General features: G+C 44.3%; 1 protein-coding gene across 1 annotated transcript in view; it reads left to right on the top strand.

The window, feature by feature from the left end:
- Positions 1-16966, top strand: part of LOC137268416 (uncharacterized) — a 71606-nt gene extending 54640 nt beyond the window's left edge. The window contains exons 7-12 of the mRNA XM_067802983.1: positions 705-793; positions 1381-1423; positions 1651-1763; positions 11085-11249; positions 13466-13510; positions 14857-16966. Coding sequence (XP_067659084.1) covers positions 705-793; positions 1381-1423; positions 1651-1763; positions 11085-11249; positions 13466-13510; positions 14857-15230 — 829 coding nt within the window. The 3' untranslated portion in view covers positions 15231-16966. The remainder of the gene's footprint in view (positions 1-704; positions 794-1380; positions 1424-1650; positions 1764-11084; positions 11250-13465; positions 13511-14856) is intronic.
- The last annotated feature ends 840 nt before the right edge of the window (positions 16967-17806 follow it).

The raw sequence follows: 17806 nt of genomic DNA, 5'->3' as shown, positions 1-17806 counted from the left end.
ATAAGTGTTATGTACAGTACAATTACCGTGTAGTTTACCGTAATCCTACTTAGCATGTGTTTTCGTTACTGATGAGATGTCCTCACAAATCCTAATTAACAACCCAAGTGACACACGTCCCTAGTGTTTTGATGGCTAATTAATCAATTCACATCAGATGCCTTCCCATAGATTAAGAATGAAATCACATAGTCATGCGGTAAATAGTATTGACATGACGCATACACATGCACATTGCACAGATCTTTCCATCTGGATAGCTGGATCATTTTTTCAATGGAAACGTATGGGAATGATTTGAAAATTTGTTGTCCTGGTCTGGAAGAGTGGGGTCCGGTTAAGCGAGTACATTTAATGAACGTAAATCGTCCGGAAGGCAGGGTTTCCGGATATTTGGGATCCGAGTAAACGGGGTTCGACTGTACTGAAGAACTGAACTTCAGTAACCTATACTTGTCATAACAGTCGACAAATGGGATCAGATGGTCAGGTTCACTGAGTCGGCCGACACATTGTGTAGGTCGATGCTCATGCTGTTGATCAATGGATTGTCTGATCCAGACCCAATTATTTGCAGACTGCCACCATATGGCTAGAATATTGCTGAAAGTGGCATAAAACCAAACTCAGTCAGTCATACCTGTCTCAGGTGTTAGGTCTCTGCCTTGGTTATTCTTGTGCTTAAACTGGTTTTACATTTTCAGTGTGCCCAATCCAAACTCAGCCACTTCTCCAACAAATGTGCCAACTGAAGTGCCAACAAAACCCCCCATGTCTGGTTCAACCATTAGGGGTAAGTGAGAAATGGTGAATTGTCCATGATGGTACATTGTACGTTTGTGAGTTGATGAGTGCTAGCATCATGTCACATGTAAACAATTTGGACCAGAACATCATGACATGACTCAATAGTTCATTTAATAGTCGCCTGTGTGTCTGGCAAATGATAACAATATTTATTGCATAGTATTTGCTTTTATTTCCCACATGGTCAACGTATGTGTAGGTGCATACTAATCTTGTACGTCACATGAGTGTCATATTGGATTGACCTCTGTCATTACGACTTAAGCTAAGATTCTAACGATTTGATTGCATAACCGATACATTTCTATTCATATCAAGCACGGTGGGGGCGGAAACCTGGGTCTGAAGACCTGGGTTCGATTCTCCACAGGGATGCAGTGTGTGAAACCCATTTCTCTTGTCCTGCCTTTGATATTGCTGGAATATTGCTAAAGCACCATAAAACCATACTCACTTACTATTTCCTTATTACCATTTTAACAAACTCCCAATCATTTAACTGGTCTGAAATAACGTGCAAGAAATAATGGCTGTTTCCACAACCTATTAACAAACATTGTTTGTAATTTACAGAAAAAGCTAATGTTCCCAACATAGATGAAGCAGTTGATCCAAGGTGAGCAAAAAACAATTGAATAAATCTCATATCGTCCTCCATGATCAAGTTTTATGATGTTTCAGTTCTGTTGCAATAAATAACGGGAGTTTCACTCCCTTTAACCTGACCATGATCAGAACAAGTATTGATTTCAGTGTTGATTGAAACTTTCTTGTTTGTGTTGCTGAATAGGAAACTCTGTGACAGTTTGATTATCTGTATGACTGGAATCTCATGTATTTCAGGACGCTATCTCAATTCCCAGTTTGGGCAAGCATCCTCATAGCGCTTGTTACCCTGATCTTGATTTTACTGATCATTTTCGTAATTGGATGGTTCAGAAAGAGGAACTGTGAAGGTAGGTAACAGATGAATAAACTTCGATAGCAGTGTCCTTTGGCAGTGTATGAAATAGTGTCTGCATGGCGGCCCAAGTGCTTGCTAGTTACATGGCGGGCTTACTATTTTATTTATTTTTCCTTATCCTGACTCATGCTTATTGCTTATCTCCTCCTCCCTGGTGAAGGTAGTGGAATACCTGAAATCCCTTGAGGTTCCCTTCTAAAAGAAGCGAACGTTAAATACACTCACCTACAAGTAGCCTCCCTTTTCCCTCGCAAATAGTCAGCTGACCGACCATGCTCTTTACTCTCTACCTATCGCCCGACGAGGGCGGCTGGAGGCACATAGGGTCCCGGTTACGGCGATAAGTCTTTCAATCATTTTGGTCCTTTAACTAACATTATGTTGTATGCGGTTTTTGGCTTATTTGTATGCATTGTAATTTGTCAATTTTGTGCTAATTGCCTGTTTATTTAGTACGTATTTCACGATTTGAAATCATGTCTACCGTGTAGATTACGGCTGTCAGTCTTTGAAGTGCATTTAGTTTGTCTGGCGTGGAAGTCCATATGTTCTGCTATTCGTTGTAAATATTGCAGAAATTTATCTGATTCAGAATTTACTTTGTAAATTCGGTCTGTTCACAGACATGTGAGGGACAGGCAACGTTGGCTTGCATTAGTCATGTCTGAATCAAGTGATATAAATTTGGGTAACCGTTTATCCGTTTCTTCTGAGATTCATTCCAGTGACAAGTCTGGCGTTTCTCCGGGGCTAGGTCTGGGGTCCAGCGAGTTGACCCCAAAACCGCAGAAGAGATCTTCTACAGAGACAGGGCCATCGCAGTCTAAGAAGTCTAAAGTCCTCTTCATCGAAGTCATCACAGAATCATCATGCTTCAACGAAGAAATCCTTTGGGGAAGAGATTGTCCCTCTACAGGAACGACACATCTTCGACGAGCCACCGTTGATTCTACGCAGTGAACAGAATATCAACCAACATAGTCCACGTGGTTCATCACCTACATCGACCCCCACTGCATCATCAGACAACACAGACTTCATCAGCAGCCTTGGTCATTGCAGCAGACAACTCTACAACTCGGCCGTCACTACACTCAACACAGCCATTTGACACAAACGCCTTCATATAGCAGTTCACCATGCATATGATGAGCTTGATGGAGCAGCGTTTTGAAGAAGAATGAAGACTGCAATCTTCCACAACATTGACTGTGGCTCAGTGTGAGCACTCAGCTAGATCTGCACTCACACCAGAAGATGAAGAGGAGGCATATGCACACAGCCGCTTGAGATCATCACCGTCGTCCCTGTCATCTCCAGAGAGAGATCCAGTTAAGTCGAGTGAGTGCACTCACATGAGTTATTACGCTCGCAAAAGTATCGATGCTGTCTCACATGAGTGCACTCACATGTCTAGTCGTCAATGCAGGCTCCCCAGCTCGTCAAAGGCGTTATCAGCACTTGTCGTCCCCTTCAGACCTTGACTCACATAAGCATGATCGTCGGCATCCATCGAATGCGTCGCACTCACGGAGAGGTGAAGATAAGATACTACCAAGCATTGTCGCCGGAAGGAGTCCTCTTCTCAGACTCTGAAGACATATCGTGGATCATGAATGGCCTGGACTTAGTCTCACCATCCAAGGACTCCAATGAAGTTAACACTTACAAGATGAAGAATGACAACATCGATACGCCGTGGGATTTTATTGCGAAGAATCAACTGCCAGGTCAGCCAGATAGACCATTCCACATGCCGGCTTTATCTTCTATCCTAGGACCTCATGATATTCAAGACCTATCATTATGTCCAGTCAGAGCACTGGAGATATATCTCACACTTACCAAGTCTAGAAGACAACGTTTCAAGCGCCTATTTATCCCTATATCTCCTTAGACACCTACGGAAGTATCCTGCAACACTGTCTCAGTATGGATCCGAGCTGTTATATTGAGAAGCATCAGGATTGGATCCTCCATGAGCCTCCAACCCACACGAAGTCAGAGCCTTGGCCTCTACACTAACACTACATGGAAATTGCTGGCTATCAACTATGATGGAGGGCTGCTCTTGGAAGGCAAACACGGTGTTTGCTAACCACTCTCTATGAGACATGGACGGAGGACGTCACTGGCATTCATCAGTTTGGGCCTCTTGTCACTGCGCACCAACTAACAGTTCCCCGAGTTCACTCACCCGTTTCATCAAGTGTGTAGCACGATGTGGAACAGTCCATTTCATGATAAGGGTGTTTTGTCTTCCACCCTTCTTATCGTTTTGTTGTTTTGATTTTTTACAGCTGTTGTGCATGAGATTTGTAGAGGTTTGAAGTCCCGCAAGGACCAGCACCCCTTGCTCCCTGCTACAACAGTGTGCAGCGTGCTCGGACCTGTCGATTCAAGACTTCAAGGCGCACTTGGAAGTAGTAAGGAAGAGAAAGACCCAGCAGCTATGTAAGATGTCACGATCTCCAGCTTTGTCATCGGCTTCCAGATTATCTCTTCCGTGTACTCAGGAGAATCAAAGTTCAACAGGGATTCCAGTAACGGCGGTGGTGACTACTACTCAGGTGGAGACGCCCTTGAGCCTATAGCACTCAGCACTTCAGAGAGCAGCGCCGACGCCAACGCCTATGCTGCTTCCGATGCCAGACGGGAGGATAGGTGGACTTGGCGAGGCCGGACGCCCTTACGCACCCGGAGGTGCAGCGGATTTTGAGAGTTCTTCTGATACCAGCCCCAGCGATGGCACCAGCGACGCCTCATGAGTATGTGACGCCTCTGACTGGAGCACCTCCGGATTTTGCAGAGACGTCACAAAGGAAGGAGCACGACCGTGCGCCAATGCTGACGCCTACCTGCGCACCCCAGACTATGTGTACGTTTGGTAGAGCAACGCCAGGATCGGACACACTAGCATTCGGAGTACCGGGAGGCGCCGGAACTGTGACTAGTGACAGAAGGAGAACTGGACATATGGGTGTTAGGAGATCACAATTGAGGAGCCCTCAGAGCAGCTCATCAAGTGCTTGCCGACGCTCACCATCTAGATCGCCAGTTCGCAGAGGCAGATCCCTCCACCGTAGACGTAGGGATAGGCGGTCCAGGTCTCGAGCTGTGTCCCCACAGGCCAGACAGTCGACGCGTAGAATACAGATGCCAGAGCGCAAGTCCACTGTTTCGTGGATGGCTGATCAGGAGCAAAGTTTTTCTCCAGATTATGAGGAAGACCCCACTCAGTTGGATGAAGATGAGGGGTCATACCTGCCATTATCAGCGATGTATGACTGGATTGCAGATAGGCTTCAGGATTGCCCCTCCCCGGCATCGGGAGTGGTTGCGACAGAACCATTAGAATTGAACCAGAGCTGATGATACCACCTCACCCTATAGTGGCAGATGCCATTTCCTCTCTGAACGAGGACTTTGCTAAACTATCTCTGAACGCTACTATCAGAGCACCCAAGGCCAAGAAGCAGGAATAAAGGTTCACAGTTTGGACTTCACAGATTGAGGGGCTGTGCTAGACGAAGCCATCAAGAGGCTGTCCTCTTCCACTTTGTAAAAGGTTCAGTATTCGAGACTGCAGGCAATTGATACAGTTACGGCACATTTTGAAACCGGTATCAGCATTGGTGTCAGCCATGTCCGCAGTGGCAGCGGATTTGACAGAGCATAATGAGTCAAGGCTGGAGCACTTGTCATCGCTTTTCATCTGGCAAGACAGGGTGTTGCATGACCTATTGGGACACATTAGGACAGCGCTGACAATGATGACGGTCGTCCACAGAATGAGTCTTCTGGATGCATGCTCTTGACAGGAGGAGTTTAAGCAGAAGTTGATCAGGACACCCTTCTCTTCACAAGCTCTCTTCGGGAATACCATCCCTGAGGTATACAAGGAGCATGCCGATCTGAGGAATACTGAGGTGTCTTTGTGGGCGTTTGAAGCACTATGATCTGCCTTTCGTGGCAAATCGGGGACACAAGATAGAGGCAAAAGATGCTACATTCCTAGGAGAGAATCCGTCAGGTCGGCATTCACCAGAGATTCGCATTGACTGAGCGGCGCAAGCCAGCAGATACAAGCAGGGACGCCTCCGCCACCCCTGGCAGAGGGAGGGGGAAGCGCCTCTACTCTAGACATTGAGGGTGTCACCTGTCACGACTGGGACCTCCTGCCTCCAGCCGTGCCAGTGTTCCCTACACCAATAGGTGGTAGACTATGTATCTTCTGGAAGAATTGGCTCATCCTTGAAGATCCTTATGTTACCGGAATTCTGAAAAGAGGCTACAGACTACCGATTATTCAACCTCCACCTTTAACGTCACATCCGGAAACACAGGCGAACTCGGAGTCAAAATGCCAGCTGTTGGAGGACAACATCACAGTGCTGCTGGGAAAACGTGCCACCGAGGAGGTACCCGACCCACTCCTCTCACCAGGGTTTCACTCCGGTCTTCCTTATTCCCAAGAAGGATTCAAACAAGCTTTGGATGATCCACAACAACGCAGCATTCAACGAGCGGTACCTGATTGAGCCTCCTCGTTTCAAGATGGTGTCCTTAGAACAGTTACGCCTCAAGTTGACGCCGGGTACATGGCTGTGCAGTCTCGACATTCATGATGCCTATCTACATGTCCCAATTTATGCAGGAAATTCCTGAGGTTTGCATTCGAGGGTCGGCATTACCAGTGGCAAGTCCTGCCGTTTGGCATTTCCACGGCCCCATGGCTATTCACCAGAATTACGACACCCATCACTCGTTTTCTTCTCCTCAGGCAGATAGAATTCGACTCTTATATAGACGATTGTCTACTCAACCAGTTCGAGCCTCAGTTGCTACGCAGACAGCTAGACTTCACCATCCATCTCCTGGAGCAGCTAGGGGGGTTGATCAACCAAGAGAAGTCACACTCACAGCCCACGCAGGAATTGGTGTTCATCAGAGGCATGTTCCAGACACAGTTTGATAGAGTGAGGATTCCGCTCGACTGGTGAGGGAAGATCTCCCAGTTTGTGGCAAGGGGATTGTCGGAACCATTACTCCTCAGAGAGTGGCAGGTGTTGGTCCTTTTGACATCAGCACAAGATTTAACACACAGGGGTCACCTGATGTTACGGGCGTTGCAGAGGTTCCTGCTCCCGTACATGCAGACAGACGATGTCAAGATGTGCTTGCTGCTTCCGATACATCTGCACAAATACCTGGACTGGTGGACGGTCGAATTGAACGTCTGCGAAGGAGTTTGTTTGAGCAAGTTCGTGCAGGACCATGAACTATTTGTCGACGCGTCACTCCAGGGATGGGGTGCGCAGCTCAATGATCGAACTACCTCAGGGCTTTGGTCCGACACAGGGGCAAGTTGGCACATGAACAGTCTGGAGCTGGAAGCTGTGATTTGGGCTGTAAGTCATTGGGCGTCGCTACTACGCCACTCCAACCTACTGATAGTGTCAGACAACGCAACAGTGGTGTGGTTGATGTTGAGACAAGAGACAACCAGATCCAAGTCCTTACTGGATCAGACGTTTCACCTAGCCAGCATTTTAGATGCAAACAACATCGAGGCAAGAGCTCGTCACGTTCCAGGGTGCAGAAATGTATTAGACAATGCACTCTTGCAACCAGGGAAGCCGTCTCCAACCGAGTGGATGCTCCACTCGGAGATATTTCGAATGTTATGCCAGGATCACGGATGTCTGCTGATAGACCTGTTCGCCACGAAGTTCAACACTCAACTTCCGGTTTACATGTCTCCAATACTAGACCCAGCAGCTTGGGCGACCAACGCTCTGTCAATATCTTGGGAAGGACTAGACGTGTAGACTTTGCACCTCCGGTGCTAGTTAGTTCCTGGCAAAACTCAGGCTCACAGGGAGGATCTGTTTGGTTCTGGTCGCGCCTTGGTGGCCAGCGAGAATGTGGTTCCCAGAGTTATGCCATCTTGCAGGAAGAAGTCCGCTCCAGCTTCCAGAGTGGGAGCAGCTGCTGCGCCATCCCCACAGTCAGACGTTGCACCTGGACCCGGCAAAACTGCATCTATGCACCTGGACCTTCTACAAAGGACTTTGCGGGCCAAAGGTTACTCGTCGCAAGTGGTGAAGATTATTGCCAGGGTGCACAGAGCTTCCACCCGATCACTCTACAATGACAAGTGGGCTACTTTCGAGAAATTCTGTGCCCAGAAGTCGCAAGACCCGTTATCAGTATCGCCCCAGTTCCTGGCGGAGTTTTTGCTTTATTTGCGCTGCTTAGAGGGAGTACTATTGGAGCCTATTTGTCAGCTTTGAATACAGTATTGGCTGTCAGGGGTGAGAGGAAGGTCTCTAAGATCCCCAAATTGATCGCTATGCTGAAGGCGTTTAAACTAGAGAACCAGAAGGTGAAGTTCTGGCCACCTGTGTGGGACCTGAATGTTGTGCTTCTGCACATGAGGGGTCGTCCTTACGAAACACTGGACAGGACTTCATTTGACCGTTTAACCAGATAAACAGTGTTTTTACTGGCATTAGCGACAGCAGCGAGAGCGAGCGATAATCACGCACTTGACCAGGATCTGCTCCGAACAGATCAGACATGGTGCGGCACATCTAGGCCTCCCTTGGGATTTCCTGGCAAAGAATCAGCTGCCAGGCCAACCAGATTATTTACCATCCCACCTCTTTCGACAGTCATCAGACCAGAGGATAGAGAGGAGCAGTTATTGTGTCCGGTTCAGGCTCCTAGGTTGTACATCAAGAAATCCGCTCCTTGTCGAGGAACCAGGAAGAGATTGTTCCTGCCCTTTTCCATGACAGCAAAAGGGGGAAGTCACTAGGAACACTATAGCTTTATGCCTGAAGCAGACCATCTTGGCGGCGAATGATGCACAGGATCTTCCTCATCCATCGGCTAACAACCGACATGAGATTCGGGCGTTAGCCTCAACGATGGCCTTACACAGGAATTGCTCTGTTCCAGACATTATGGTCCGGTGTTTCTGGAGGTCTTCAACAGTCTTTGCCAGTCACTATTTGCGGGACTTAGCAGTAGAGGATGTGGAGGGGCTGCAGTCTTTCGGACCATTAGTAGTTGCGCAGCAACTTACTCGTCCTGCCGCCCTTTAAGGCACGATGTTACCATGGTCTATAGGGGTCCTGTACTTATGTATTAAGATACCGTACCCCTCCGGTGGTTAGTACTTGACCTGCTATTCTGATTCTGGTTCCCCGAGGCACATGTGGGATTGGTTTTATACGCCGACGGTCCTGTGGAATCCTTCACCACCATCCAGTCTGTTATATCCATATCCTATAGACCTATGGTAAGGTTAGTAAAAAAATTGTTAAAATCCAAATATTTTAGATATTTAAATACTTACCTTACCATAGGGCGGTAACTCCCTCCCGAAGTAAAAGTGAAGTTTTTCTTGGAGTCTGCACGCATGCGCAGTGGTGAGTTCCAGATACTTCTGTATCCTGACAGTTGTAGATTATGAGGTAGCCATGCAAGATTAAATGCAATTCAACTCCGTCTGATCACCTACTAAGCGAAACTTGAGGTAATATGCTATAGACCTATGGTAAGATAAGTATTTAAATATCTAAAATATTTAGATTTTAACAATTCTCATTTTGAGTGATTTATAAGGAGAGAGTAACAAGCATGGTCGGTCACCAGACTATTTGCGTAGGAAAAGGGTAGCTACTCGTGGGTGAGTGTATTTTACATCTGCTTCTTTTGGAAGGGAACTCCGAGGGATTTCAGGTATTCAAATACCTTTGCCAGTCAAGAGGAGATAAGCAATTAAGCATGAGTGAGGATAAGTATAAAATAATAATTTTATTCAGAAAATTACATTATGAACCGGCCCTGTGCATCAACACATTTTCCAAGGGTATATATTTGACCATGTCATTAACTATGAGAAATATTTCGAAAAGAATTTACAATTATGGTAGCTAGGTGATGTCTGTATAGTTCATGATCAATCAAACTGTAACTTCCACAGATCAACCCACCCATTTATCTAACACTAAATGTGACTGACCCAGAGAATTTTTCAGCCATTGAAGAATGTCTTTTTTTTCTGATGGCAGCGACACTAAATGAAGTAACAGTGACCACCAAGTCAGAAATTTATCAACTTCACTTTTGCACATGTTAAAGTTTACCTCATTGCAAGTAATTCATTACTTACTTTCTTTTAACGCTATATCTCAGTTTCCTATATTTAATACAGGGCTGGTTACATGTTAACAGGGCCGGCAACATTTTTTAGTTATCAGCCCTGTGGGCTTCCTGTTTTTTTTGTAGGAGTTTCATACACTGCCTTTGGGTTTACGAACACCAGACCCTCTACCTGTGCTTGTGGGTTTCACCTGGTACTATACCTGTACTTGTGAGCTTCACCTGGCTATATCTCTGCCTGTGGGTTTCACCTGGTGCTATACCTGTGCTTATGGGTTCACCAGGCTTGTGGGTTTCACCAGTCCCTCTACCTGTGCTTATGGGTTTCACCTGGTGTTATACCTGTGCTTATTGGTTCACCAGGCTTGTGGGTTTCACCAGTCACTCTGCCTGTGCTTGTAAGTTTCACCAGTCACTCTACCTGTGCTTGTACGGTTTGTCAGGCACTACACCTGTGTCTGTGGGGTTCACCAGTCACTCTACCTGTGCTTGTACGGTTTGTCAGGCACTACACCTGTGCTTGTACGGTTTGTCAGGCACTACACCTGTGCTTGTACAGTTTGTCAGGCACTACACCTGTGTCTGTGGGGTTCACCTGGCATTCTACCTGTGCTTGTACGGTTTGTCAGGCACTACACCTGTGTTTGTACGGTTTGTCAGGCACTACACCTGTGTCTGTGGGGTTCACCAGTCACTCTGCCTGTGCTTGTACGGTTTGTCAGGCACTACACCTGTGCTTGTACGATTTGTCAGGCACTACACCTGTGCTTGTACAGTTTGTCAGGCACTACACCTGTGTCTGTGGGGTTCACCTGGCATTCTACCTGTCCTGGGTATATCCTGACAATATGTCTATGCCTGTTGGTTTCACATGACACTTTTGGGTGTCGCCAGTAGCATACTTGAAATCATTGCCGAACTGTTGAAATGTGAGTGACTTCTCAAGTTGAATCTTCTACTGTGAATATCCCAGTTTCAGGATCAACCTGACTCCTGCCTCTCAGACTGAAATTGAAATTCTGTGAAATTGATGGTTAGTTAGTCAAGTTCAGACTAGCAGCCTAAAGCTGTTATGGAAAAGGTTACATCCTCATGTTATGTTATTGTCTTAACTGAATAAAACTCTTTGCATAAACAGATCTTACACGGGTGCCCTCCAATTCCTCCACTGCTCATGACAGTACAGACAGTGGTGGTGACCATCCTCCTCATCTACCACCTTCCTACTCACAGTCAGAGATCAACCAAACCAATCAGACACATGGGGGTCAAGATCATCCCTGTCAGATCAACCAGAACTCAGGTAGGTCACCTCATCCCTGTCAGATCAACCAGAACTCAGGTAGGTCACCTCATCCGTGTCACATCAACCAGACATCCATGAAGGTCCCGGGGTAGAATAGGCCTTCAGCAACCCATGCTTGCCACAAACGGCGACTGTGCTTGTCGTAAGAGGCGACTAAAGGGATTAGGTGGTCAGGCTCGCTGACTTGGTTGACACATGTCATCGGTTCCCAATTACACAGATCGATGCTTATGTTGTCACTGGATTGTTTTTTCCAGACTTGATTATTTACAGACTGCCGCCATATAGCTGGAATATTGCTGAGTGTGGCGTAAAACTAAACTCACTCACTCACTCAGATCTACAAGAACTCAAGTCACATCATCCCTTTCAGATTAACCAGACCACAGATAGGCCACCTCATACCTGTCACATCAAAGAGAACTCACATAGGTCACATATCCCTGTCACATCAAACAGAACTACTCACGTAGGTCACATCATCCCTTTCACATCAACCAAAACTCATGTAGGTCGCATCATCCCTGTCAGATTAACCAGACCACAGGTAGGCCACCTCATCCCTGTCACATCAAACAGAACTCGCGTAGGTCACTTCATCCCTGTCAGATCAACCAGACCTCAGATAGGTCACCTCATCCGTGTCAGATCAACCAGAACTCATGTAGGTCGCATCATCCCTGTCAGATTAACCAGACCACAGGTAGGCCACCTCATCCCTGTCACATCAAACAGAACTCGCGTAGGTCACTTCATCCCTGTCAGATCAACCAGAACTCAGATGGGTCACCTCATCCGTGTCAGATCAACCAGAACTCATGTAGGTCGCATCATCCCTGTCAGATTAACCAGAACTCATGTAGGTCACATCATCCCTGTCAGATTAACCAGAACTCAGATGGGTCACCTCATCCGTGTCAGATCAACCAGAACTCATGTAGGTCGCATCATCCCTGTCAGATTAACCAGACCACAGGTAAGCCTCTTCATCTCCGTCACATCAACCAGAACTCAAGTAGGTCACATCATCCCTGTCAGATCAACCAGAACTCATGTAGGTCACATCATCCCTGTCAGATCAACCAGAACAGAGGTAGGTCACCTCATCCCTGTCAGACCAACCAGAACTGAGGTACGCCACCTCTATTTTGCCACCAGAAAAATTGCTCATGAGGGTGTACCTTATATGTGAGTCAACCTTTTCCTCCAGAATACTTTTTTTCTGATCCTCAAAATTAAGCTTATTTATAATTTAGTAATGGACATTTCACATTACCCGCTGTAGTATTTTGACACCTTGCTTGTCATTATGAGTTGTTGGTTGGTCAAGCTTGGTTGATGTCAGTGTATCATTATCACATCTTGTTAAATCCTTGCTTTTGTCACCCAGCAGAAAATGGGTACCTGGTGGGATGTCATGTGACTGTTAACCGTCTAGCACCTCACAGGCAGCTTGGGTTATATGGGGTGATAATAATAATCTCTCCTAGACATTGTGATGAGTGTTGAAAAGCTTCAAGATTGAGACCAAGCTAACTATTCTCGAATCTTTCGTAGCGCTACAAACTTCTTAAGCCCATTCTTAACACATTTGCTATGATCAAAGTTAGAAATTCTTAGGGCTACAAACTCTTCGAGAATAAGGTGCCACAGACATCCATTATCATCATTGTCCATGACTGGACGGGTGGCCTAGTGGTTAAAGCGTTTGCTTGTCACGCTGAAGACCCAGTTTGAATTTCCCTAATGGGTATAAAAATCCATCAATGGATAATCATAGTCATGGTCTTAATGAAACACTTCTTGGTTTTGTCAACATTTGAACTATTGCAAGGTTTCATCTAGTTTGGCTGCTTGTTTTCATAATAGATGTTGAACATTCCTCTTTTATAAGATGTGTAGTTGTGTCAGAATACTGACCTTTGAAATCAGTATCAGAATGATATGTTTCACACATAAACCCCAGCGATTGGGTCCTATTCAGGGTCACAAGGCCACTGTCAGTTGTCTGGTAACAGCATCCTCTAAACATTTTATTGACCCCTTATGTGGGAACCTGTATTTGTTTTCTCCTTTATATCATAACAATCACTTATGAACAAGAAGATGGTAATTTTACTCAAAGTTTTAGAAGTGAATGTGTATTTTAACTGCAGTGAAATCGTATGCCCCTCTGGAATTTTTGATTAAATGAAGACTTCCTCTGTCAACAGGGTATTGCAATGGTGGCACCCCTGATAGGTGCAACAATCAAACAGGTATGTATGTCAAGTGGAACAGGACTCTCGGGGAGTGCACACTTCATTTTGAAGAGAGATTCAATGGTCATTTAATTAACTTCCAGGACAAAAGCCAGAGATGGGCAGTATTAACGAACTAAAACCTTTGCACCCCCTCCTCTGGATCCGCCATGATGTTTCATTTTAAAACTAATTTTCAGTAGATGAGAAATGTGTCCCACTCCCAGTGTACCATGTTTGATACAGTCACTGTTGTTATTCAGGTCAAAGACCTAGGTTCGATTCTCCACATGGGTATGGTGTTTGAAGCCCATGTATCCCATGTCCCTCCTCCATGTCCCCCCTCCTCCATGTCCTCCCTCCATGATACTGTGTCAATATTGCTAAAAGTGGTACTTTCAGTGTCACTCACTCACTTACTATTTACAGATCGCAGCCATATAGCTAGAATATTGCTGAATAAGGTGTAAAACTATCACTCATTCACTCATCCATTGATCACTGGATTGTCTGGACCAGACTTGTTTATTTACATAGAACTGCCATATGGCTGGAGTATTGGTGTGTGTGGTGTAAAGCTAAACTCACTCACTCACTCATCCATTGATCACTGGATTGTCTGGACCAGACTTGTTTATTTACATAGAACTGCCATATGGCTGGAGTATTGGTGTGTGTGGTGTAAAGCTAAACTCACTCACTCACTCATCCATTGATCACTGGATTGTCTGGACCAGACTTGTTTATTTACATAGAACTGCCATATGGCTGGAGTATTGGTGTGTGTGGTGTAAAGCTAAACTCACTCACTCACTCATCCGTTGATCACTGGATTGTCTGGACCAGACTTGTTTATTTACATAGAACTGCCATATGGCTGGAGTATTGGTGTGTGTGGTGTAAAGCTAAACTCACTCACTCACTCATCCGTTGATCACTGGATTGTCTGGACCAGACATGTTTATTTACAGACAACTATCATATAGCTGGAATATTGCTGAGTGCATCAATAAGGAAACAATCGCCCAACCCTCTCTCAACAAGTGAGGACATGTTTCCATTTACCAATAACTCCCCAATATAATATGTCCGTGTACATGTAGAATTTAACCCTACTGGACCAAAGGAGTGATTATTTTGGATTGTACCTATGAATTGGTGTCAGTCCATTGAACTGCTAAGTATACTGCTCTATGAAACACTGTGATGTTCATAGTAAATATGGGAGATGAATAAACAAACTCAACAAATTTTTAAAATGCTGTTGAACTATAAAACTCTGTGATATCAAATATATAAATGCATATTTATTAAAGTTTCTTTTTGTTATGAGATTACTTTTTTCATTTTTTTCTTTTTCTCAGCGAAGCCATTTCAAAATAGTCGCTACGGCACTAATTCAGAACACCCCATCAATGATGCCAGTCAGTCACATCGAGCTGATCAACCATCATCGTCATCCCCTTCCTTTTATCTGTCACCTACCGGGTTCAGCTCCGGATCATCTGGACCATTGGACCGTGTCAGCACATCTGGAGAGACTCCTGATCAAACATACTTGAAAGTTGCAGCAGGTGTCCGAGAGACCATCGGAGAGCAGCAGAGAGTGTTGTTGAAGCCCCCATTGGGTGTTGTACCGGCTGATGATGATGATGATGATGATGATGATGGTGATGGTCCACTGTTGAGACCTGCACCCAGCCTTGACCCTGACAGCATCCAGCAGGACAGTCAATAGAGACTGCAGAGTGTATTGATGTGAGGTGTACTGTGATGTGTATTGAGATGTGTCAGTTCAGAAGTGAAATACAAATGTCTCAGTTTTAAACAATGTAACAGTCACAAGTGATTTTAAAAGTATGATTTCAACACAGTCTAGGTAAGCATAGACTCCATATTATTCGTTACACTGTTTATGCAGATTCTCACAAACCCTATAAGGTTGTGTCAGCAAACCTTTTCAATTGACCAATCAGAACACAGCTTACCAAATTACAAAGTTGATATTCAAACATACGGTTTGAACTTTTAGCTCGAAAAGGTTTGTACCTGATTCCCAATGGTATTTTGCATAAGATCGCTTCTGTGTGATGCACATGGAGGATGCTGTAACTGGCAGTAAACAGTTGCTGAAAATAGTGTTTTTGTCAGTATTCAAGGGTGTCAGCTAGCCAAATTCTCAGCTAATGGCATCTCATCAAAATATGCTAAGTGTATATACTGCAGGTTCAATATCCGTGTTTTATGTGGAGTTTCATTTGTTGAGAGATCAGTGTCAGTGAGTGGGGTATTTTGTAGGTCCTGCCAAACCCTAAACTGTTGCCTTTGTCTTGGTTAAATCTGTTCGTCTGTCTTGCATTTGACTGGACAGTCATAGGATGTTCAAAGATTAGCTGATGTAACCTTCTACTAGGGTTTATCAAACTCAGTATAGCAGGGTAAGCCTTTATATAGACTGTTTTAAAGCACACCTGGACAGATGTTTCATGTTGTTGTTGATTCTCAAAACTGATTGTTTTTTCGCAAGTTGTGTTTATGAAGTCATATCCAATTCTAAGTCAACTGTTTTTTTTGTTTATGTTTGGGAGATTGTTGTTGATGGTTGTTGGAAATTTCACTATGTATCTGCTGTCTCTGTACAATAGTCCTGTGTAGTTGCAGGATGCCAGCTATTTGTACTTACTTGGTGCACCTATATTGGTGCAAATTTATAATGTGACACATGTTTGTACATATTTGGCAATAATTAATTACAAAATTTTACTATTTTCATTGAAAGTGATGTCAAACATTCTCAAATCAAAGTATTGAAACTTCCAGAATTCAAAAAGAGGCTTCCTTGGCTCTGCACATTGCATTGTATCTTTGCATATGGAACTGTAATATGAATTGCTGCAAGGAGCTCGTTTAGCTCTACGAAGAGAGACTTGATGTATGAAATTTATCTTCAGATGTTTTCCCTGTCAAAATATCAAAGATGGATATCAGAATTTTTACGGCTGGCAATGGGCCCACATTTTCTGAAGCTATGGTCAACTGGGCCCCGTCCAAGGAAATCCTGGTTGCTGCATGTCTACAGATGCAGAGCTTCGGGCAGCCCTAGGGGCATGTCAGAACGACCTTTTGTGAAGTTTGCCCATCTAATGGAATCACTGACAAGTTCAGAACTGGTGACTTCTAATCTAGATTACACTTGACAAAATGTAGATTGAAATTCTCGAAACTGAATTGAAGAATATTATGTATATGTGGCTGAGATTCTGTAGCAAAACTTCTCAAGGACTATTCACGTTGACAATGATGGAATCGGTCATACAGCCCTAATCTGTCACTCACAATACCAGTTTTATCTTTCTGAGACTGCATGATTAGAAGCATCACTCTGACTGTCACTTTGTGATCTGGTGTATGATGCTCTTGTTGGCTGGATTAAAGGTTGTTTGGTAAGAGTTCTTCCTGTTCCCCCATCCCAAATAATATATAAAAGTTGATATAGTATAGAGTCATTAACAAAACTTAACAATTACTAGAGGTCTCACAAAAATAACTTAAAGTCCCCAAGTTGAGTCCTATATATAGGATTGAACTAATTAGTATTACCTCTGTTAATCAGTGGAAGAAAGAATATGAGGTAAATGGAAGGAACTCTGCCCAGTCGTTTTGACTTATTGAGAGATGTCCTCAGGTCTTCGTTTAGTAGAATCTAGGAGTGGGAGGGAGCTTTAATGAGATTTATCTATCTGCATCTTTCATCAACTACTGTTCCAGTAAGGAGCTTTGTACCAAAGTGACTTCCAAACTCTTTTCAATGCTATTTAGCATTTGACATTACACATGAGGTCAGTGACCTCCTGATCATGTAGTGAGAGAAACAAGTAAAGGATCAGAGGAAAATTCAAGCGTTATTTTGATTTTTTCCAGTTTTCATCACCAGCTTTGAGTAGCGCTTTGGTGATGAAAACTGGAAAATAATAAAGGAACGCTTGAATTTTTCTGTGATACTCTTTGGGTTCTCTTAGTGTGTATATATTTTTGCATAATCATGTCATTTCATTTATTATTTGTACGGACACTGTTGAATGTGATGTATGTGTGTTGAATCTGTACTGATAGGTGCTTCCCTAATTGTTCCTTCCAGTAATATTTCATTGATCATGATACACTTGAAATTAGACCTGGCCTTCAGGATTGATACTCAGAAATATTGTCAATAGGAAAAGTTATTAATCATTATCAGTATGTAAACTGTGTCATTGAAGTATCATTTATTGTCCCTTGTGACAATGCATAGCAGGGGACTATGTATTCAGCGGC

Source organism: Haliotis asinina, chromosome 16 (assembly GCF_037392515.1).
Source record: "Haliotis asinina isolate JCU_RB_2024 chromosome 16, JCU_Hal_asi_v2, whole genome shotgun sequence".
Classification (NCBI taxonomy): Eukaryota; Metazoa; Mollusca; class Gastropoda; order Lepetellida; family Haliotidae; genus Haliotis; species Haliotis asinina.
The sequence above is the reverse complement of the archived record's forward strand: the minus strand, read 5'-3'. Positions and strand labels throughout refer to the sequence as shown.